This window comes from Sciurus vulgaris (assembly GCF_902686455.1).
Source record: "Sciurus vulgaris genome assembly, chromosome: 8".
NCBI classification, from domain to species: Eukaryota; Metazoa; Chordata; class Mammalia; order Rodentia; family Sciuridae; genus Sciurus; species Sciurus vulgaris.
Window position 1 is genome coordinate 122507088 of NC_136468.1, and position 21765 is coordinate 122528852.

The window sequence follows — 21765 nt, forward strand, 5'->3', positions numbered from 1 at the left end:
TCCCCTCCTCCCTTCCCCTATTCTCCTTCCTCTACTCTACTGGTCTTCCTTTCACTCATTCATTTGTTTATTTTTGATTGGTGCTTTATAGATAAACATAAAGGTGGAATTCACTGTGGTATATTTATAAATGTACCTAGTGTAATTTTGTTAAATTCATTCTGCATTTCCTCCCCTTTCCATCCCTCCTCCCGCTCTCTCCATTTCCTTCTTCTCTTCCATTGATCTTTCCTATATCTTTATGATGTCTGACACCCTCTCCCCACCCCATTTTGCTCTACCTTCTGCATATGAGAGAAAACATTTGACCCTTCATTTTCTGAGTCTAGCTTATTTCACTTAGAAAGTGGCTCTCTTTTTAAAGGTAGATATTTCAATGCTTGCTTCAGTCTCAGCAATTCAAGAATACATGATTGACTCAATATATTTTCTGATACATATGAAAATACATAATTTTCAAAATTAAACATTCATTTGTGTAACTACCTTAAAATAGCCTTGAGTGCCTCTGGGGGTGCATAGTCATGTTTTATGGAATCTGCAGGTTACCAGTCACAGAAACCCAATAAACAATTACCCTAGTTCAGACCCTTGTGTGCCAGGATCATTACCAGCCAACAGTGTACTTAGCAGGTGGGCTGGTCACTGAGGGCCTTCTGCAGGAGGAGGATCTGGAAAAGCCTGGAAGTTTGGTTCCATTTAGCCAATGGGGACCAGGTGATCAGGACTACATGACAAAGAAACAGGGTTGGAAGAGGTGTGGCATGTCTGTAAGGGACATGTGGCCCATGCTCATCTTACTGGGAAGCCCACCCTGGAGGTAGATAGTGACTCTTACTTCAGAGAGAAGAAAACTGAAGACCTGGAAGGGAAGGGTCCTGCTGCAGAGGATGGTTGAAAGGAGTAAATATAAGAACATAGAAATGTGCATGACTTTCATGTACAGTACGTGTGGATGGGAAGAGCTCTGCATGCATATAACTGAGTAGGGCCAGGTAGGGCTAGATCTAACTCAGCTAGCTGTCTGTCCTTGTCCCTCTTCTTCATAGAGGGACCTCTGCTCTTCACCCATTTCCTGGATTCTTTTGTTCTAGGTGATTTCCTGATTCCAGGTGGCCTCTATTGGCACTACAGACAGTGACAAAGAAGGGGAAAGAATTCAGGCTTCCTCCTTGCCTCCAACTAAGGGTCCTAATATGACCACAGCAAAGTCACTGAGGAAAGACCATAAAAACCTTGAGTTCCTGATGGGTTAGGAAGCATTCTAAATCTACGCCTGTGGCTTCATCTTGGCCTGAAACCAAGGTACTAAAATCATTAGATTTCAGGATTCAAACACCTGTGCTTAGTTAGAAACTTAGGTAAACACCTCTAGGTACTCTGGTTACAGCCTTTGGGATGGACAAATTGCTTGAAAGTCGTGTGAATGTTATCAGTGGCTGGCGCAGAATCGGTGGGGCCAAGATCTCAGGGAACCAGCCAGGATTAAGAGCCGCGCAGCAGAACCTCCCTGCACCCCCGTGGGTGGCGGGGGTGGGGGTGGGGGAGACGCTGCTCTAGGTTGCCGGCGCTGGAAGATTCGAAAGGTGTCCGTACGCCCCCTCGTGGGAGTTCTGGGGACAGGTCTCTGCAGTCCTTCCTGGCTCTACTCCACTTCTAACCCCGAGGCCACGCGACGGTTGGCAAAGCCTGCCTGGTGAGCAGGGGCAGCTGCCTGGTGAGCAGGGGCAGGGAACAAAGCCAGGACTGGAGTTCGAGCCCCCTTTCACAAGCCCCAACTTCATTCCCTGCTCACTGCAGTCCTTTTTTTTTTTTTTTTTTTTGGTACTGGGGATCGAACCCTGGGACGCTTGACCACTGAGCTACATTTCCAGACTTTTTTTATTTTTTTAAATTTTGAAATAGGGTCTCGCTAAGTTGCTGAGGCGGGCCAGGAACTTGCGATCCTGCTTCGTCAGCATCCCGAGTCGCTGGGATTACAGGCATGCGCCACCCTTCCCGGTTGTACGGTAGTCCTTCTAATAGAAAACCCTGGCCCTCTCGCCCCTAGTTAAGCCCTCGGTAGTTTACGACTTTGGCCTGTTCCCAGAGCCTTTATAGCTGGGGTCAGACGCAAGGAGAGCTACCTGAGACAGGTCCTTGGTACAGCGAAAGAGGGCCGGGCTTGAGGAGGTGCCTCTTTCCATTGGGGGCGTGTCCCTGAGACCCCGCCCTAGACTCCTCCTCTTTGGCCCTGTGTGACAAGTGCTGCAGCTTTAGTCCGTGAGACTAAGCGGTCTCTGACTCGGCTTGTCCAAGTCCCACCACCGTCAGCATGCCACGCGGGAGCCGAAGCGCGGCCGCCCGGCCATCCAGGTGTGAAGGGGACAGGGACCCCATGGGAAGGAGGCTGGGAAAGTGTGGGCACTCCATCAAGGGCGTCCGCCGAATGACCTTTGTTGTTACTGCGCCATCTTGGCGGGGGGAGGGTCGGGGTGCAGCTATCAGTGTCTAAGACGGGTCGCCGACCAGGTTTTCTGGGAGTAAAGGCGGTCGTTTCCAGGAGCTACAGGGTCCTGAGGCCTCCAGCCTGTAGTCCAGCAAGGATTAACCATGCTTCCTCCTATCTCTGCAGTCGCCCAGCAGCACCTTCTGCCCATTCACCTGCACACCCACCGCCCTCAGCAGCCACCCCGATTCCTGCCCCCTCGGGCCAGCCAGGTCTCATGGCACAGATGGCGTCCACGGCCGCTGGGGTAGCGGTGGGCTCCGCCGTGGGACATGTCATGGGCAGTGCCCTGACTGGAGCCTTCAGTGGAGGAAGCTCGGAGCCTGCCCAGCCTGCTGTCCAGCAGGTGAGCAGCAGGGCCCAAGAGAAACTGAGGCAGGATTCTCCTAAGGCCAAATAGGGAATGGCTGGAGTGTCCAGTGAAGAGTTCTTGGTGTATAGAGAGTTGCCTCAGGCCTAGGACTTTGACTAAGGAGGGTCCTATTCCTCACTCAGCTGTTGAGCTCACTGTCACATCAGTGACAGGCTGTTTTTGAGAGCAAGGTCCCTGAACTCTTAGGGACTGACACCAACCAGCCCTTTAAAAATGGGAAACCCAGGTTCTTTGGGACTCAGAGTTTTGCCCAAAGTCACCTAACCCTAGTAGAGTGGTGAGGGATGTTGAATTAACCAAGCCCTTGTTCTCCTCACACCCAGGTCCAGTATTGTAGCTGCCAGGCCCAATGTGAAGGTCAGCCCATAGTCATGGCTCCTGTTCCCTGATGACCTGTCCCCCACTGGGGCCCTACCAATCCTGAGCCAAATCCAAATGCCGCTTAGCAGCTAGGTCAGGGGTTATAAGGATCAGTGTGGCTGAGCCAGGAAGGTGCTCGAACTTGTGGGGGTGGGGCTATCCTTAGAATACATAAAAGATTCTAGAATCTTTTCCTCCTCCCTCCCCTGCTCCTGCCCAACATGTCCAATTTAAAGCAGCAGGGAAACCCTGTCTGCATCAGTTGAATGACATTGTAGAGGGTGGCTGGCTTGCTCTGTTTCATGGATGGAGCAGCTCAGTTGAGGTTAGACAGGGGCAGACCAGCCCTGGGACATTTGGGGCAAGCAAGATGGGATATGGGGAGAAGTAGGCAGCCCCCAGCTGTGGAACCTATCTCTGGGTACCAACCCTGAGCTGACCCTACTGCCTGCCTCCCTCCAGGCCCCTACCCGTGCTGCCCCACTACAGATGGGGCCCTGCTCCTATGAGATAAAGCAATTTCTGGACTGCTCGACCACTCAGAGTGATCTGTCCCTGTGTGAGGGCTTCAGTGAGGCCCTGAAGCAGTGCAAGTACAACCATGGTGAGTAACTGGACCCTACTCCAGGTGGGGATTGGGAGGGACAGACCCTCTTGTTGCACCTGCAAGCTGACAACCAGCCTATGCTGCCCCCTCTCTCCACAGGTCTGAGCTCTCTGCCCTGAAGATGTTGGTGCAGACTCATTGGCCAGCTCTGAGATGGCTCCTGATTCATAATCCTGCACCCACCCCATCCCTTCACCGACAACTGGACCATGATGACAGATTGTACCTGGGATTGGGAGTAAGAAGGGGGTTTCTTACCCCATAGATAACTCAAGACACAAATGTGCAATTAAAGAGTTTATTTTAGACCACAGCTTGCTGTGTGTCCTCTTGTTGGGCTGTCTGCTGGAAGCACCCTAGCTAATGAACTGGGGTTAGAGGAGGTAGATGGATGTCTCATTGTAGTGTGCTATGTATCACCTGAGACAGGCATCCTGGGTAGGGTGGGAGGAGTCTTATGATAATCTGTACTTGGGGTGGGCAACCAAAGTGGGATAATGAGGCATTAGCAGGTGATCTCAAGAGCATCTGACTTTGGGGGGTTGGAATCCTAGGAGAAGCCTGTTTCTGCCTCTCAGGGGCCCTTGCCCCCTCCACCTTTTGTGCTTTTGCCTCTGAATGCCTTTCTCTGTACCCATATCTTAGGGACTTTCCCCCTCAGAGGCCTCACGACCTTTCCGTGACCTTGCCTGTGACCTTGCTCCTTTTAATGATGCAAGGTCTCAGTAATTCCAGATTGGGCAGAGGACTCCTGCTGGGCTGCTGTCTATTTGCATCTTATCACATGAGTCAGAGGTCACGGACAGCTCCCTTGGCTCTGAGTCCAGCTTGGCCACTTGGCTGTGGTATGCCAGGTCTTGGAACCTGCTGGAACAAAGGAGCAAGTCCTTCAAATTCAGTGCCGATTGCTCCATCACACACTGCTCCTGCCTTCCTTGAGTTCATTTAGCAGCTTTGCATTGAGCACCTACTGTGTGTCATACATGTCATATTCTACATCTCTTAAGCACTGAGGACATTCCTGACCTTAGGGTGCTTATACTCCAGTGGGGTGACCCATCTCCAGTACAACGTGTGCTGTCTTGGGATCCTAGGTGTACAGGGTTGGCATTGAGGGTCTGCCTCTCTCAGCACATATGTCTGTCCTCTGGTAAGGGGTCCCACTCTGGGTGCCCATAACTTTTCCATACCTGACTCCTGGCCCCAGCTAGCGGGTCCTGGATGGCAGGGAGCTCACCCTTCCAGCTCTTGAAGGGGGCTCTAGTTCCCGATGGCTATGCCGAGTGCCCATGCGTCTCCTCCGGCCATTGACCATGGTAGGGATGCCTGATAGCCAGCGCAGTTCCTCTGGAAGGCCCAGGAAACCCTGATGGTGGGGCTGGGGAGAATATGTGCCCTACCCCCCAGGGCTCTACCCTGACACTCACCTGCCAGCTCTGGGCAGTGATCATCGAGGTTGTCCAGCAGTGACTCATAGCAGGTAGGGGCCCCGTCCTTCCCTCCTGCGGAGTGTGGAGAGAGGACAAAAGACCCCTGACTGGCCTGATGGTCCCTATCCCACCTCTTACCCTAGATCTGTTTGCTGGCCCAGGCTGGGGGGTCAGAACAGGGTAATGGATAGGAACAAGTTGGAGCTAAGTCCTGGTCAAAGTGAGGACTAAGCAGGACCTCATGTGGCCTATGGCGTGTTGTCCCCCCTTACATTCTAATATAACCACAGGGGAGTCTTGGGTCCACTTACTGATGATTTTCACGAGGACATAGGTCCCTCGTTCCTGCAGCAGAGGACTGCCCTTGGAAGAGGATGGGGAGGTCCTCTCCTGTAGGTCCTCGTCCAGGCTCACAAGTTGCCCATCCTCAGCCAGGAGGGCAATGGTTGCTGGGAGGGTATATAGAGAGGCTGGGTAGGGCTGGCGACCCTACATGGGGTCCCTTAGCCCCTCCTCCCCATCTCCTCACCATCTGGGGGGACCTGCCCCCTCTGCTTCAGGTGGGCAGTGAGGGTCAGGAGGCTGCACCAGGGGTTCACCAGTTCCCTGCAGCCGGCTGTGGGGTAGGGGCAAAGGTGAGCAGGTAAGTTCCCCTACTTTCCCCCCATCAGGGCCCCTTTGCCTCTTCTTTCCATTTCTCCCCTCCCCAGAGCTGAGACTAGGGCCATGGGACTAGAACTTACCCCAGGCTCAATAGTCCAGGCAGTGTTGCATAAACCGCTTTGGAGACCTATCCATCCACCTCCTCAGATGTGGATAACTGAGGGGCACAACTCAAGGCTCTTGCACCTGCTAGACCCCAGCCCTGATCCCGCACTGGCCCCGCCCCCGACAGCCTACTCCACTCCAGAACCGCCTCCTCGCTCTAACCCCGCCTCCTATGCCCTTCAGAAGGGTTTCCCACCAGAGGAGCAGTGAATCAACTTCAGGTGTGTGCTGCGAGCTGAAAGAAGCCTGAGGATCATGAACTGGATGGCGAAGAGATAGATCTAAAAATGTGCTGCCCAGTGACTTGGCAGCCTCCCTGGGAGGAATCCGGGTGAAATATCAAGGCAGGATCCAGCCCGGGATTTCCCCTCAAGGGACTCACTCCAGGCGCTCACTTTGCCTCCTCACAGAGCCCTTTCTCTAAGCCCTCCATTCTGTTCCCGTCTACACCCTTTCTTCCCGCCGCTGCCTTCCCACCTTCCCCCCACAGCAGAGGGAGGCACGCCTCTGAGTGTGCCCCACCCGCACCGGTCTTCCAGGGCTGAGGGACCCCACTTACCTCCAAACATCACCGTGATAAACATGGCTGCAGCGGGGAAGAGACGGGTCTAGGGGACCGAGCCACCAACTCTTGGCTTCCTCACTCAGGAAATGCCTGGTGCAGATCTACTCCGGGGTGGGGTTGGGGAGGTGTGTACTTGTGAGGGTGGGTGGGAGAATGGTCCCAAGCCTAGATCCCTGCTCAGCCGCCTGTTCAGCTAGTCCAAGACCTCTGTCCTCTTTCTCCTGCCGCTCGCTAGGCCAGAATAGCTTCCCCTAGCTTCCAAGCTGGTTTCCACGGCAGTAGGAGCCGCTAAGACTTCCAGGAAGGAAATGCCTTAGCCCCAGTATCCCGGTAACGGGACCTGAAAGGCGAGCATTCCTTGAGGCGGGGCTCTGGTCCCGCCCACAGTGTGCCCAGATGACGGATTCCGAGACCACATCGGTTATCAGGGAGAGGCCCAAGCTGGAAGAGGTGTGTGTTTGTCCTCACCAGCCCCTGCAGGCTACCAATCAACTCAAGGTTATTTTCCTATGCTCACTTTCTTTCCCTCTTTGCCTTCCTCCCGTCTCCCAACTCTCACGTTCTCCTGTCTTTGTTTCTTGTTAGTCATGTTTATTGAGATAAAATTAGCATACAGTAAAATCTGCTCTTTTTAATGTTTTCAAGTTTTGACAAATCTCATATAACCATCCATCACAGGATACAGAACATTTCCATCATCCCCCAAATTCCTTTGTGTCTCTTAGTAGTTGTGAAAGTTGTCAAGCCATGAACACTCCTCTCCAAAATAAAAAAAGCTGGGAAGTTACAGAAGGAGGGGATCTTACATATTCCTATTTGATAATAAGAACTATTCACAAAGGCCTCTGCTGGAACCACAATCTTGTACAAAGGCCACCATAACCTTACACAGAAATAATTCTGCAAGGACATTTGCCCAGCAACTACATATTTAACCTTGGAGTGATGCCACCGTTGTTATTTGTGCTTCTAGTCAAGGATTATTATTTCAAAAATATTTTATGTAATCCATTTTACCTTTAAAAACTTCTCCTTGCCTCAGTCTCCTTGAATATGTTCATAGTTAACTATGGCTCATTTATTTTTATTGCAATGTTACACTATTCCTAGATAAACTTCATCTTTTCTTTTCTTTTTGTACCAGGGATTGAACCCAGGGGTGCTTACCAATTGAGCCACATCCCCAGCCCTTTTATTTTTTATTTTGAGATAGGGTTTTGCTAAGTTGCTGAGGCTGGCTTTGAACTTATGATCCTCCTGCCTACAGAGTCCCTGGAACTACAGGTATGTACCACTGTGCTCAGAAATAAACTTAATTTTTGGAGAATCTCTAATTGTTATGTAGGTCGGCATAGTCCCTACTCTGTTTTTCTGTCCTTGCTTTTTCTAGAATGTCCTATAAATGGAACCACACAGCATGTAGCTTGTTGCATCTGACTTTTTTCATTCAGCGTGATGCATTTGAGATTCATCGAGGTGGTTGTGCGTATTATTCTTTTTGCTGAGGAGTGTCCCATTATCTGGATGTATCATAATTTGTTAGTCATTCACCTGCTGTCATTTTGAGTTGTTTCCAGTTCCACAAGATATGAATAAAGTCAATATAGACATTTTCCTATAGGTTCTTGTGTGGACAAAAGTTTTCATTTCTCTAGTAAATACCAGAAGAGGGATTGCTGGGTCACCCAGTGAATGTATGTCTAACCTGACAAGAAACTGCCAACATGTTTTCAGCCTGTCCTCACTGTTTTGAATTTTCCTGCTTTCTGTCTTGTTCTGGGCCTGCTGGATCCATAACAGGTCATAAGTGCCTTTTTAGTTTTCGCTACTAGTTAGTCCCTCTTACTAGTTCTATTTATTTGCAGAGCTGGGGCTCAAACCTAGTGCTTCAAACTTGCTAAGCAAGTGCTTTAGCATTGAGCCACATCCGCTCCAGTCTTCTCACTAGCTGTTGCCATGATTTCCTGTCCCTTATATCTGTCTGTCTCTCCTCCTTTCCCTTGTTTCCCCTCTCTTTCTGTTTTTATGGTCTCACACTTAACCTGTCGCTCTGCATCTATATCTGTGTTCATCCTTCCTTTGAGTTTTTGTTTCTCTTTATCATTTTTTCCCCTTCTTGCATACTCCCTCCTCTCTCTCTTTCTGCTGCTTCTCTCATCTCTCCCCATTAAACTCCACCAGACCCCTAAAAGTAAGAGTGCCAATTTCAGTCCATGATCAGTTGGCCCCATTATCTTGGGACTGTGGTGAGGCAACAGATTATGGTGGAAGAGTGTGGTGGAGGAAGCTGCTCATCTTGTGGTGACTGGGAAGCAAAGTAAGAGTTAGGAAGGGAATGAATTCCCACTATCCTCTGAGGGTATGCCCCCAGTGACCTCCTATTAGGCCCCCTCTTAACGGTTCTACTACCTTCCAATAGTACCCACCTTTAATGCATGGGCCTTTTGGTGACATTGCAGATCCAAAATACAGCACTTAATAAATGCAGTGTGCTCAGCACTGAGACAATATGTCCTATCTTTGTATCTTCATTGCTTCCCAGCTCCCAATATGCTTATATTTACTTCAGATGGCAAAACTGAGGCACAGGAAGGGAATCATGCCATTAAGATCAGGAGCTGGGATTCAAACCCATGGTGAAAACCACTTCAAATTGTCTCCATCTGGCAAATGAAAGGGACTGACAACATCAAGGCTAATGAGGATGTGAAGTCACTAGAACTCTTATTCTGCTGGTGGGTGTGCAGATTGCTACATCCACGCTGGGAACCTTGGCAGTGTCTAATAAAGCTAAATGTGCACATCCCCTGCCACCTGGCAATTTCGCTCTGGGTATCTTTTTCGTAAAAATGACAACACAAGTGCACCAAAAGACATTGGCAGGCATGTTCACAGCAGTTTTACAGTGTGTTTTACGGTTTTAGGTTACAGATATCTAATAATAGGAGTATGGATAAACTAGTTATGGTATCTCCACACAATGTATTATACACAGCTACAATAATGAATTACATATTGCTGCACAAATAGGACACTCAGAATGTTGGACAATAGATGCAGGTTCACACACACAACCCTCTATAATTTCATTTACAGTAGAAGTTCTAGAGCAGGCAAAATTATTCTAAAGTGATAAAAGTCAGAATGATGGTTCCCTTGGGGATTATGTTAGTCAGCTTTCTGTCACTATAGAAAATTCCTGAGATAACCAACTTATAAATAGAAAAGGTTTATTTTGGCTCATAGTTTTGGAGGTTTCAGTCCATGATTGGTTGACTCTTGCTTTTTGGTCTGTGGTGATGCAGCACATGATGTGGGGGGAGCGGGTATGAGTAAGAGTAAAGCTACTCAATTCAAGGCAAACCAGGGAATGAAAGAGAGGAAGATGAAGGAGTTAGGGTCCCATTAGCCCCTTTAAGGTCACACCCCAATTGATCTGACAGTCTCCCACTGGGGTCTACCAATAGAGCCAACCCAGCGACCAAAGCTTTAACACATGGGTCTTTGGGATTTTAGATCTATTCTATTTTTAATATTTTTTTAGATATCCATAGACCTTTATTTTATTGATTTATTTATATGTGGTGCTGAGAATCAAACCCAGTGCCTCACACATGCTAGGCAAGCATTCTACCACTGAGCCACGACCCCAGCCCCCATTCTAGATCTAAACTATAGAAGGGGTGAAGGCTGTTATTGACTGGAAAGGTGCTAAGGGGTCTGCTGGGCACACGGAAATGTTCTAAATCTCCATCTAGATGAAGGTTACAGGGATGTTTGTATTGTGTGTGTGCTATATATTACATGAATATACACACACATAAATATTGAACTATATGATTAAGATTTGTGCACTTTCCTGTATACCAGTTGTATCCCAATGAAGAAACATATTCTGAGGCTGGGAGTGTGGCTCAGTGGTAGAGCACTTTCCTAGCATGCTTGAGGTCCTGGTTTGGATCACCAGTGCTGCAAAAAAGCAGATTCCAGTCTTTTGCTATCACTGCATCTGAGTATTTCTAAGCTTCTGATTTCCTAAGGCCTTAGTGTCAGGACCCTGACATTTGGGAAGATAGGACCTGGCCATTGGCCCCAGCTATACCCCTCCCTTCTCAGTCAATGGACTGATTTGCATACCCTGTTGTGGTCCAGCAGCTTGCTTAGCCTTGTGCCCCTAAGCACCTGGAGCATAGCTCAATAAAAAGACTGCCAAACTTCCTGTCTTTGGCCATGGCCTGCCCTAGGTGCCTGGTCCTCCTTCTGATGGGAGTCTTCCTAGCAGGTGAGTCCCCCTTGGCCTGGCTTATCTGAGAATGGGTTGGGGGAGGCACTGGCCCCAGAAGGCCCCTACAAGGAAGCAAATCTATAGGGATTATAGAGAGGGTCCCAGAGAGGCATTTGGGTGGAAAGGAGACCTGGCTCCTGGTCAGTTTTGCTCCTGACCTGGGATAAGTCACTTCCCTGTGTAGGCCTTGTTTTTCCCATTTATGAATGGTCAGATTGCTGGGATCCCTTAGGACTCTAACCCTTTGGGGGTCTTAGGAGACTAGAGCTAATCACCTTAGTTTTACACAGGGAAGGCTGGCAATGGGCTGGTCACTAACCCACAGGGCCTCTGAGGCAACCTAACACTGAAAATGTCCTGAGACACCAGTAAACTGAGGCTGAGCTGATAGGTGGTACAGCCTAGGAGTTTCCTGGGGTATTAGCCTATAACCAGAGTTTGTGAGATGGGGAAAAATCAAAAGAGAGAGAGAGAGAGAGAGAGAGAGAGAGAGAGAGAGAGAGAGAGAGAGAGAGAGAGAGAGAGCGCGCGCGAGCTGGGCATTTGAATGCTAGGCTCTCAACTGAACATGGATTTTTGGGGACATGGCAGTAACAATGACTTGAGGGTCACTGGTTCTAAACCCTTACTCACAAGAGAAATGGAGGCCTAAAGAGGGTACCCTAAGTCACATGGAACTAGGACTCCTGCACCTGATTCAGTGCTAATCCCACTGCACTAGGTTATGAACCCTTTGGGAATAGGTAACTCTTCAAGGTCTGACCAAGCTTTCATAGGCAGGGGCAGAAGGGAAGGGGTCTGGGCTGGGCCTGAATGCGTCTGTATTTCTTAGTTTCCCAGCCAGTCCTGACCCAGCCAGATGCACTGCTGGTCTTCCCAGGCCAAGTGGCTCAGCTCTCCTGCACACTCAGCCCCCCACATACCACCATTGGAGACTATGGTGTATCCTGGTACCAGCAGCGGGCAGGCAGTGCCCCACGTTACCTTCTCTACTACCGCTCAGAAGAGGACCACCACAGGCCTGCTGGTATTCCTGATCGATTCTCAGCTGCCAAGGACATAGCCCACAATGCCTGTATCCTAACCATCAGCCCTGTGCAGCCTGAGGATGATGCGGATTACTACTGCTCCATTGGCTACAGCTTTGGTCCTTAGGGGTTCGGTATGGGGTGAATTTCTCCTGCTTACCTCCCACTTCTGCCCCTGACCTTCAGAACCTCTTTTTCTCTGAGCCTTGCTTTCTTTCTTCTGCCAAATGGGTTAATAACATTCAACATGTCAACAGCAGCCATGAGATCCTGGCTGAAAAAGTGATTGTGATTAGTCTAGGACTCTGTGTGTGTGTGTGTGTGTGTGTGTGTGTGTGTGTGTGTGTGTCTTGGGGTGGGGGCGTTCTGGGGATGGTTGCTGAAAAGGAAGCACCTGAGACCCTTGGGGAGTGGCTGGCCTTGCCCCTGGCCCCCAGAGGCTCAACCTGGTGGCCTGGCTTTCCGGAGACCTAGGGTGCTAGAGGGAGAGAGAAAAAGGAACCAGTCCTTGCCACCCCCAGCTTTGCATGGCTGGCTGATTGTGGTCCAACGCTCACAAATCTGGGGTGGCTGGTCCCCATGGAGCCCAGTTTGCTGGTTTGGGGAGGAGCAGACCTGTCTCCCTACCTGGTCTTTGCATAAGGCCCCACTGATCCTTGCTGGATCAAGGTGTGTGGGGGTGGTATGGGACATGGAGGGAACTCTGAGGCTAGAGCTGAAGTGCTGGAGAAGTCCTGAAGGCAGGCAGAAGGCAGGAGCATATCCCTTCTCTTGGGATCAGTATGTTCTGAGAGGGACTTTGCCACAGTCTGAGCAGATACACGTGAGCTGCAATACCGAGGAATGGAGCAACTAGGTAGAGAGGCAAGTCTTGCCATCAGAAGCAGAGCTGAGTACCTGGGACAGGGGCATTTGCACATTCAAAAACACAGCCTTCCTGGGCATGTTGTCTCATACCTGTAATCCCAGCCTCGTGGGAGGCTAAGGCAGGAGGATTGGGAGTTCAAGGCTAACCTGAGCAACTTATTGAGACACTGTCTCAAACAGAAATAAAAAGGGTTGGGGATGTAGCTCAGTTGCCTATCATATGTGAGACCCTAGGTTCAGTCCCCAATATGGGAAAACAGACATTCCTTGGGCTGGGGATGTAAATAAGTGGTAAATGCTTGCCTAGTTTACACAAGGCCGTGGGTGTGATCCCCAGCACTGCAAAACAAAATTAAAAAAACCCAAACACATTATTCTTTCTTTCTGATGCCCCAAGAGTCACCTCATGTCTGGAGGTCAGCACCCAAATGCACAAACTTCCTCTCTGTCTCTGTCGGGGAGGGGTGGGACAGCAGGATCACATCTAACCTTGAAGGAGGGATGAATGCAAACAGGACCCCTGGATCAGTGAGAGTTTTGACAACTCTGAGAACTCCCTCTCCTTTTCCTGAAGACCCCAGGCACTCTGGTGGCTTCTGTTGCACACGGCCCCATGGCAAATAGAACAGTGCCTGCGGCTCCAGATCTGCCACCTTTCCTGGACGGTTTCCTCCCGGTACTGTTTTCCCCACTGCCAGACGCCCATTTGGCAAGGCCGGAGTCACAGCGCAGACCAGGAGAGACTATCCTGCCTGGTCCCGGGCCTCTGCGTCTGGGTGGCTTGTGCGTGCCGCAGGACCACAGAGATGCCGGGACCTCCGCGCTGACTAGAGCGGTCCCGGAAGTGCTCGTGGGCAGGGGGCGGGGCTCTGGGCGCTCTGGCGACAGCGGGCTCCGAGTCAGCAGCTGCGGCGGAGCGAGGCCGCGTCTACCTCGGGTTGGAGCTGCTCAGGTGCAGCCCCGCCCCACCAGCAGCCCCGCCCCAGCCCCGCCCCGGCCCAGGTGAGTTGCCCCGCATCCGCTGGTGTGACCCGAGTCTCCCTGACCACCTGTCCCTCCGGGTGTCCCCGCGAATGGGTGTCCCTAATGGGTGGGAAACCTGTAGGGGCGCTGGGGAGCGCGTATGGGTCTGCGGCCGCTCGCGGGCCTCCAGCCAGGAGACCCTGACCACATTGAAGGGCTCCTGGAGGCTACCTACGGGCTACCTGGAGGCTGGAGTGACGGATGCAGGAGGAACTGGGGAAGGCCCCGATAGAGTTGGGAAACATGGGGTTCCCAGACCTTTGAATTTTCGGTCCAAAAATACTTAACACATTCTTGGGGACAGATAAAGAATTGCCAGTTTTTTATTCAGTGTGGAGACTTCAGCGTGTAGGGACCACATAGTGAGAACGGACAACCTCTAAGGTGGCAACCTTGGCAACTCCAGGAGTTAACAGGTGGGTTGAGGAAGAGTTGCAGTCCACAGATAACCGGGAAGGAGGGATCAGAGGATATGAAAATTGTGGAGCAAACTTGTGGAAACCAAGGGAATAAGCAGGGATAGGGGGACGATGGGGACACCTTCAAAGCTTAGGTTGGTAATGTGGGTTAGTTAAAGGGTGGGCCCAAATTACCACATCTTCCAAGTTTTCAAGAGGAAGCTAGGGATTTACTGAGTTTTAAATATTGGCCACGAAGGAAAAGCCCAGCTCTTTGAATGCCAAACAAAACATGCCTGTGTGTCAGGATCCCAGGCTGCCAGTTTGCAACTTCTGTAATGTTCCATTTGGAGAAGGTATTGGTGAGCAATGCCAGATAGGGTGGGAAGATGAGGACTAAGAACAGAGAGATTTGGCAAATAAAGGGTTCTTGGGTGCTAATGCTGAGTGCTGAGGTTCCAGCTGAAACTGAAAACTTGGTGTCTATTGTGGTTTCATGCATAGTTGTATGATTTTCTTGGGTGACATTTAACATCTTGTTAGGGAAGGTTGGGAGTTAGCAGCTTGTTTCTGCAGGACAAGGAGGTGAGGAAAATTATCCTGACTAGATAGTGGAAAGGAAGCTCATAGTTAGATCCACCGTAGAGAAAGAGGGTCTAAGCCAGATAGCAAAGGGGTGGAGCTCAAAGAAGAGAACCTGGTGTAAATGAGGGGTTTTGAGATTTGAGGAGGTCCAAAAGCCTAGGCTAAATGAGAAGAATTGGAGACTGTGGGCTGTTGAAGAGGAGAGGAAGGGTAAGAGGAGTCAAAGTGATCAAAGTATTTTTGAGAATACTTTAGTTCTGTGCTTTGCGATTTTTTTCCCTCCACACCTGGCGGAGACTTTTATTTTTGGTACTGGGGATTGAACCCATGTGTGTTTAACCACTGAGCCATATCCCCAGCCCTTTTTTATGTTTTATTTAGAGACAGGGTCTCTCTAGGTTGCTGAGACTGGCTTTGAACTCATGATCCTCCTGCCTCAGCCTCCCAAGCCTCTGGGATTACAGGTGTGAGCCATCAGTCCATCACTAGCTCAGCGTGGTGGCATACTCCTGCTGATGCAGGAGGATTGAGAGTTCAAAGCCAGACTCAGCAACCTAGTGAGACCCTATCTCTAAATGAAACATAAGGACTGGGGATGTGGCTCATTGGTTAAGCACACCTGGGTTCAATCCCCAGTACCAAAAAAATAAATAAAAAATAAAATTCAAACTGTGAATTCCATGGTGACTATTATGATTAATTTAGTATTTTTTTGGAGTCACTTACTCTCTAAGATTCAGAGGAGGGATTATACATTTGTATAGAGTTGTGAGGATTAAATGAGATATGCTTGTGAAAGTTCTAGTGTTTCCCAGCACATAATGGGTACTCATTAACTATGAGCTCTTGCTGTCATTATCCCATCACTTGAGGTCTTCCCTTTCATCTAGCAGAGAAGTTTCTGAATGGGGTACTGAGGAACCCTCGTAGGGGACACTGCAGTGGATTGGAGGACTGAATAGAGTATTCTAACTTCCTTTTTGGTCCCTTCTACAACATCCTTCTTCCACTGGAGCAGTTCTGCTATTGTCTTTTTTATTTGTTTTTATCTCCTAGACATTCCTTTTCCCTTTTTTGATTCTCTTTTTTTTTTTCCTAGACAGTTATTTGAATAAAGTATTTTTTGGCAAAAAAGAAAAATGTGTGGAAGTTGTAGCACAAAAACAGATGACTTTTCCTCCTTTTGATTCATTTTTTCAACAACTGTGTACATGGGATTGTGTTGTTATACTGGAGGTTGCGGATTGCATGTTGAGGTAACATAGTACTTGCTCTTAGGGAGCTGGAAGGCTAATGGTGAGGAGAGTATTGTAAACATGCAGTGTGGTGAGTACACCCGGCACCTCAGGTCACCAAGGGGATGTGTCTCAGATGGTCAAGAATCTGATGCAGAAAAGAGGGGTTATTTGGACAGAGTACGGACAGACAAGCAAGTGGCAGTCTAAGAACAGGGGAAGGACTTTTTAGGAGAAAACAAAAGCAGCACAAATGAATGTTGAACTGGAAAGTTGGTATGTGGGAGAGAGAGGCAGGAGAGAAAACTAAAGGGACCAGGTGTGAAGGCCCTTGTGAAGGAGCTGGAATGTCACAAGATCCAAGAATGAAAAAGGACATAATTAGGCTTGTGCTTTGGGTACTTAACTCTGGTGCTAGTATAGAGCATGAACCAGGAGGAAGGATAGAAGCTGGGGGTAGGTAGCTGGTTAAGAGGTAAGTGTTAAAAAAAAATCCTGGGGAGCTGCAAGTGAGGGCAGAGGGCAGAGACCCCTTGCATGCAGCTCTAGGAAGTGGACAGGATGGGCCCGGTAGGGCAAGAATGGAGAGGGTCTAACTCCCCGGGTCTGATTGGGCACCTGGTTGGTAACAGTGTCATTAACCTAGTGTAGAAAAGAAGTTTTATCATGATTTTTCCCAGCAAAATCCACCCACAGTGTTATCATGTAGCTGGAGGCTTGCCTTTTCCACAGTGGCTCCACTTCCTCTTTTAACCTACCTTTGTTTCAGCCTTTAGAGTCTAGGCACGTGATGTGTGATTGTGTCTGTCTCTCTTCCGTACAGTTGTTTTTGTTAAGTGAAATTTGTCATCTCAATGTCGCGATTATGTCTTAACACTCATTTGGTTTTTTTCTACCATAGAGTCTAGCACGGGAAAGAGGCACCTGTCAGTTGCTTGATTTGCTGACTTGACAACGTTCCTTGTGTTATTTTCAGATTGTGAGATCAGTAAAGGTGACCCAAAGAAGAGCATTTTTAAAGATATACAATCACTGGCGGAGATACCAGATTCACAATGGAGGTTCCCCCAGCAACGAAGTTTGGTGAGACCTTTGTGTTTGAGGACAGGCTAGAGACACGGCAAGAGCTTTTCCCAGGGGAGGACCTAGGGCACCCTTTTCTTCAGGAAAGAGGTTTGGAACAAATGGCTGTTATCTACAAGGAGGTCCCTCTTGGGGAGCAAGATGTGGAACAGGATGATTATGAGGGGAATTTCAGTCTGTGCTCAAGCCCTGTTCAGCATCAGACTATCCCCCCTGGAACCAGGCCCCAGGATGAGGATATATTTGGTCAAACTTTTCTCCAGAAATCTGACCTCAGTGTGTGTCAGATAATCCATGGTAGAGAAGAATCCAGTCCACAAGATTGTGAGGAAGCAGGCAGGGGGGACTTGGGGCCTAAGGTATCTCATAGTACCCCACAGCCAGTCAAGCCCTATGCATGTCGTGAGTGTGGGAAGGCTTTCAGCCAGAGCTCCCACCTTCTCCGACACCTGGTCATCCATACTGGGGAGAAGCCCTATGAGTGCTGCGAGTGTGGGAAGGCCTTCAGCCAGAGCTCTCACCTTCTCCGACATCAGTTCATCCACACTGGGGAAAAGCCCTATGAGTGCCGGGAGTGTGGGAAGGCCTTCCGCCAGAGCTCAGCTCTCACTCAACACCAGAAAATTCATACAGGAAAGAGGCCCTATGAATGCAGGGAATGTGGGAAGGATTTCAGCCGGAGCTCCAGTCTCCGAAAACATGAACGAATTCATACAGGAGAGAGACCTTATCAGTGTAAGGAATGTGGAAAATCCTTCAACCAGAGTTCAGGCCTGAGCCAGCATCGGAAAATCCACACTCTAAAGAAACCTCATGAGTGTGATCTTTGTGGGAAAGCCTTTTGTCATAGGTCGCATCTTATCCGGCATCAGCGGATTCACACCGGGAAGAAACCTTACAAATGTGAAGAGTGTGGGAAGGCCTTCAGCCAGAGCTCCAACCTCATTGAACATCGAAAAACCCACACTGGTGAGAAACCCTACAAGTGCCATAAGTGTGGGAAGGCCTTCAGCCAGAGCTCTTCGCTCATTGAGCACCAGCGGATCCACACGGGGGAGAAACCCTATGAGTGCTGTCAGTGTGGCAAGGCCTTCTGCCACAGCTCTGCACTGATTCAGCACCAGAGAATACACACTGGCAAGAAACCCTATTCCTGTGAATGTGGAAAGGCCTTCCGGCACAGGTCAGCCCTCATTGAGCATTATAAAACCCACACCAGAGAGAAGCCCTATGTGTGTAACATGTGTGGCAAGTCCTTTAGGGGGAGCTCACACCTGATCCGGCATCAGAAAATCCATGCTGGGGAGAAGCTGTAGAAGGGGGAGCTTGGAAGCCTTTGCCAGAAGGAGCCTTTTTCCACATGTTGGAAGCCTTTGCCAGATGGAACCCTTACACACATTTCTTTGTCTCTTAGACTCCACCTACCTCCCTGATAACAATGCTGGATGGAAACTCTCCCATGAGGCCCACCTGACCATTCCCCACTAGCAGAAAGGTTCCACAGGGCACCTGGCCAAGCACACCCTGCTCTCAATAGGCTTCCTGGGTGAAGGGAGGATGGGACACTAGGGAAGTGAGCCCCCAAAGAGAACTGGTTTTCAGTTTTCTCATTTTCACTTTGATCCCCCCAAGCCTATGAGATTTTGTTTTGCCATTTTTTTTCCAAGTCTAGAAGAAGAAAATTTCAAGAGGCAGAAAATTCAATTAAACCCAAGAAAATGTCAAATGAACTCTTTAAATCAGGCCTCAGTCTGATACTTCCAGAAGGTAGAAACCATGCTTACAGTCTAAGTCAGCTGAAGAAAATGAATTCAAAAGTAGATAAAGCAGAGACAAAATAGAATTCTCTGCCTGGGTTGGGTATTAGGGAGAACCAAAACAGGTTAACAGGGCAGAGGAGGGTGAGAGGGATTTGGGGTAAGGATGGTGAGCCCCTGGGTGTGGTCCTATAACTCATTAGCATGAGGGTAGATTCTGTCAGGTGGCTCTGTCATGAGGGCAGAAATTTGGTCCTCTTGTGGGCAGAGGATATTCAGCATCTGACTATAAGTTAGCTGGGGATGTTGGAAGCAGACAACTGAGAGGATGAGGCTGGGTTCAAGTCCCATTACTACCCTCCTACTTGTATGACATTGAGCAAGTCCCATAGCTTGCCCCAGGGTCTGCTTCCCCTTCCAAGGGATGGGGGTGATGGAACCTGGCCACATACCTCTAAGAGTTAGTAAAAGACTTTCAGAACCAGGCCACACTTGAAAGTGCTTTGGCAGTTGAGAATGGAGAACCTAAGTGACCCCTACCCTAACCCAGAAGCACATTCCCTGCAGACCAGAGGATATGTCCCACATACTGATACTTCCTCCTGGACATCATCATGAGCAGCAGTGTCAAGCTCCTGTATTCTCTGCTCTGTATTCTCTGTCCTGTCCACTTGGAAGCTATTTAAAAAGTGCCATTGTCTATGTCCCACCTAGACCAATTTAATCAGCATCCCCAGAGTTGGGTCCCTGACAATGATTTTTCCAAAACTCTCCAGGTAATTAGAAGTTATTGTGTGTCACCAGGATGGGAGCCCTGTACTGGGCTTTCATGCAGCTCCAGCAGCTTCTAATGTCAGCCTACTTGCTCTGGCCAAGCAAGCCCACTGGTCTTTCTGTCTCAGTCTCCTACCTTAAATCCCCTGGGTATGAACTCAGGCAGTGATGGTGGTTTGGCCAATTGATAAACCCTTGTCCCAAGCTAGGGGATATCCCCCCACTCCCACCCCTCACCTGGTGCCGCACATTTTTGTGATGCTGGGGATTGAACCTTGGCCTTGAGCATGCTAGGTGAATGCTCTACCACTGAGCTACATCCCCAGAATTATGGGGGATATCTTAAGTGCTGGCTGTCCCCACTTCCAGGCTCCCAGCTTCTCAGAGCTAGTGAAGAAAGAGACAATCTGGGCTGTTTTGAAGTTCTCCAAAAGTTTATCCCTGGAATCAGGTGAACTTATCATAATGTTGCTGGTTATATCTGTTTTTCAGAAGCTCAATGTGGCAGTTAATATAGTTTTGATGAATAAGCATGGGAAAGTCATATTTGGTCCTTAATAAGTGGGGGTTGGTAGACCAGAGATCTTGAATCATAGGTAAGATAGACTGGAGAGACCCTGCTAGGAGTCCTGGCTGCTACTAGCTACCCAGTGTCCCCAAGAACCCTCTGCATAACCAGCTGGACTCTGGAGGCCCAGGGCCTGACCAGGTGTTTCTGGGTGCTGTTTGTAGGCAACTTTCATTCAAGGTCTTGTCATTTATCTGGAGTGAAGAGAGAATGCTGAGACATAGTTGGGGCAGCAGGTGGCATCAGACAGAGTCCCCTGAAAGATCTACCTCCTCTTTACTACTCACCCCTATTCCATCTCAGCCTTGGCTAGTCCTGTCTTTATCCAGGAAGCATCCATCACCTGCCTTGGGTCTTTCTCTGCCTTTCCTGCATGTTCCAGCCAAATTGATTTCTAAACCACCACTTTGCACATGTTACCACTCTCCTTAAAGCCAACTTTCAGGAGCTCTTCTGCACATAGATCCTTATTTCAGCCCATCTGATTTACCTCCTCTGAAAAAGCCACACAATTCAGGTTATTACCCTCTCTATTCATGCCTGGATTCTCATAATTCACTTTATGCAGTTCTCACCTTTTGGAATATGCACTTTCTATCTCCTCTTTCTCCCTCCCTCCCTTTCCTTTTCTTTTTATATAACATAGGGATTAACTCATCACTCGTGGGTTAACAGATTCTTCTGTAAACATGGTTAGACCAGGCACTTTTCTATTTTTTGGATGTATGTATGAACAGAGCCTTGTTTTTGTTTTTCAGATTCTTTCACTGTTTTATTATGTGTTTAAAATATATATTTAGTTTCCCAAACAATGCAAAGTTATAATAAGATATGGTCCCTGGTACTGTTTTAACTATCTTTTAATTGAGTTACCTGTTTTTGTTTTTGTTTTACATTTTTTTCTCTTCTTCCAGCAGTGGTTTACATAGATGCCATTGAGTGTTATAAAACTCCAGTTTTTGATGTTGTTTGCTAATTTGTTTTGTTAAAATATATGTTCCCCTTTCCACCTTTTCTCTCTTTCTCTCTCTCTCCCCCCCTCCCTCCTTCCCTCTCCTCTCCGCCTCTCCCTCCCTTCTTCCTTCCTGGCTTAATATTTTCCAACTCTAAGATTAATCATTTAGATATGATTTAATCATATTTTTAGTATTACTGATAAATGTAGGCACTGTGGTCTATGGTTTTCTCATACTTATAGCTTTGTTCTCTAAGTTTTTTAAAAATATTTTTTAGTTGTTGATGGACTTTATTTTGTTTGTTTATATGTGGTGCTGAGAATCAAACCCAGTGCCTCACACATGCTAGGCAAGCGCTCTTCCACTGAGCCAGAACACCAGCCCTCTATTTAAGTTTTGATGTAATTTTTTTGGTTGTTGCTACAGCATTGGAAATTTCCTTTTTGCCCAGGTGTTTTTTAAAAAATATTCACAATTGGTGAATGCTTAGGTCATTGCTGCTTGTTTCTCATACTGTGGTATCAACATTTCTGAGTGTCTGTAAAACTTATTTGGGCCAGGGTATATTATCAACTTTTGCAAAGCATTTGTATACTCTTAAAAGCGGTGTTTTTA

At 48.6% G+C, this 21765-nt stretch overlaps 4 protein-coding genes across 8 annotated transcripts; 3 read left to right on the forward strand and 1 right to left on the reverse strand.

Moving 5' to 3' along the window:
* Positions 1–2195: 2195 nt before the first annotated feature.
* On the forward strand, positions 2196–4141 carry CHCHD10 (coiled-coil-helix-coiled-coil-helix domain containing 10). Its single transcript, XM_079149929.1, has 4 exons — positions 2196–2355; positions 2615–2834; positions 3684–3825; positions 3928–4141. The coding sequence occupies exons 1-4, from the start codon at positions 2315–2317 to the stop codon at positions 3945–3947; spliced, it is 423 nt and encodes a 140-aa protein (XP_079006055.1). The 5' UTR covers positions 2196–2314; the 3' UTR covers positions 3948–4141.
* On the reverse strand, positions 3947–7140 carry LOC306667385 (uncharacterized protein C22orf15). 5 transcript variants are annotated; one of them, XM_079149924.1, is made up of 6 exons: positions 6586–7139; positions 5788–5874; positions 5570–5707; positions 5256–5330; positions 5066–5175; positions 3947–4692 (listed from the first exon to the last, which is right to left on the reverse strand). In XM_079149924.1, exons 1-6 carry the CDS (start codon positions 6608–6610, stop codon positions 4618–4620), a joined length of 510 nt encoding a protein of 169 aa, XP_079006050.1. In that variant the 5' UTR covers positions 6611–7139; the 3' UTR covers positions 3947–4617. The 5 variants fall into 5 exon arrangements, with proteins under 5 accessions (XP_079006050.1, XP_079006049.1, XP_079006052.1 ...); XM_079149923.1 differs by having other exon boundaries at positions 3947–4695; XM_079149926.1 differs by having other exon boundaries at positions 5019–5175; positions 6586–7127.
* Positions 7141–10609: 3469 nt separating this feature from the next.
* VPREB3 (V-set pre-B cell surrogate light chain 3) lies at positions 10610–12358 on the forward strand. The gene is made up of 2 exons (XM_079149256.1): positions 10610–10873; positions 11709–12358. Exons 1-2 carry the CDS (start codon positions 10822–10824, stop codon positions 12029–12031), a joined length of 375 nt encoding a protein of 124 aa, XP_079005382.1. The 5' UTR covers positions 10610–10821; the 3' UTR covers positions 12032–12358.
* A 1423-nt stretch (positions 12359–13781) lies between these two features.
* On the forward strand, positions 13782–21419 carry ZNF70 (zinc finger protein 70). The gene is made up of 2 exons (XM_079152590.1): positions 13782–14210; positions 16989–21419. The coding sequence occupies exon 2, from the start codon at positions 17068–17070 to the stop codon at positions 18409–18411; it is 1344 nt and encodes a 447-aa protein (XP_079008716.1). The 5' UTR covers positions 13782–14210; positions 16989–17067; the 3' UTR covers positions 18412–21419.
* The last annotated feature ends 346 nt before the right edge of the window (positions 21420–21765 follow it).

What these genes read in the sequence shown, in the direction of transcription:
- LOC306667385 (XM_079149923.1), bottom strand. Translation starts at nt 6,610, where the DNA reads ATGTTTATCACGGTGATGTTTGGAG. An exon ending in GGGGCAGGTCCCCCCAGATG is followed by an intron (nt 5,708 to 5,787) that starts GTGAGGAGATGG and finishes ATACCCTCCCAG; the next exon opens with CAACCATTGCCCTCCTGGCT. An exon ending in CCCCTTCAAGAGCTGGAAGG is followed by an intron (nt 4,696 to 5,065) that starts GTGAGCTCCCTG and finishes CCTTTGTTCCAG; the next exon opens with CAGGTTCCAAGACCTGGCAT.
- VPREB3 (XM_079149256.1), top strand. Translation starts at nt 10,822, where the DNA reads ATGGCCTGCCCTAGGTGCCTGGTCCTCCTTCTGATGGGAGTCTTCCTA. An exon ending in GATGGGAGTCTTCCTAGCAG is followed by an intron (nt 10,874 to 11,708) that starts GTGAGTCCCCCT and finishes TGTATTTCTTAG; the next exon opens with TTTCCCAGCCAGTCCTGACC.
- ZNF70 (XM_079152590.1), top strand. Translation starts at nt 17,068, where the DNA reads ATGGAGGTTCCCCCAGCAACGAAGTTTGGTGAGACCTTTGTGTTTGAG.
- CHCHD10 (XM_079149929.1), top strand. Translation starts at nt 2,315, where the DNA reads ATGCCACGCGGGAGCCGAAGCGCGGCCGCCCGGCCATCCAG. An exon ending in GCGGCCGCCCGGCCATCCAG is followed by an intron (nt 2,356 to 2,614) that starts GTGTGAAGGGGA and finishes CTATCTCTGCAG; the next exon opens with TCGCCCAGCAGCACCTTCTG. An exon ending in CCCAGCCTGCTGTCCAGCAG is followed by an intron (nt 2,835 to 3,683) that starts GTGAGCAGCAGG and finishes GCCTCCCTCCAG; the next exon opens with GCCCCTACCCGTGCTGCCCC.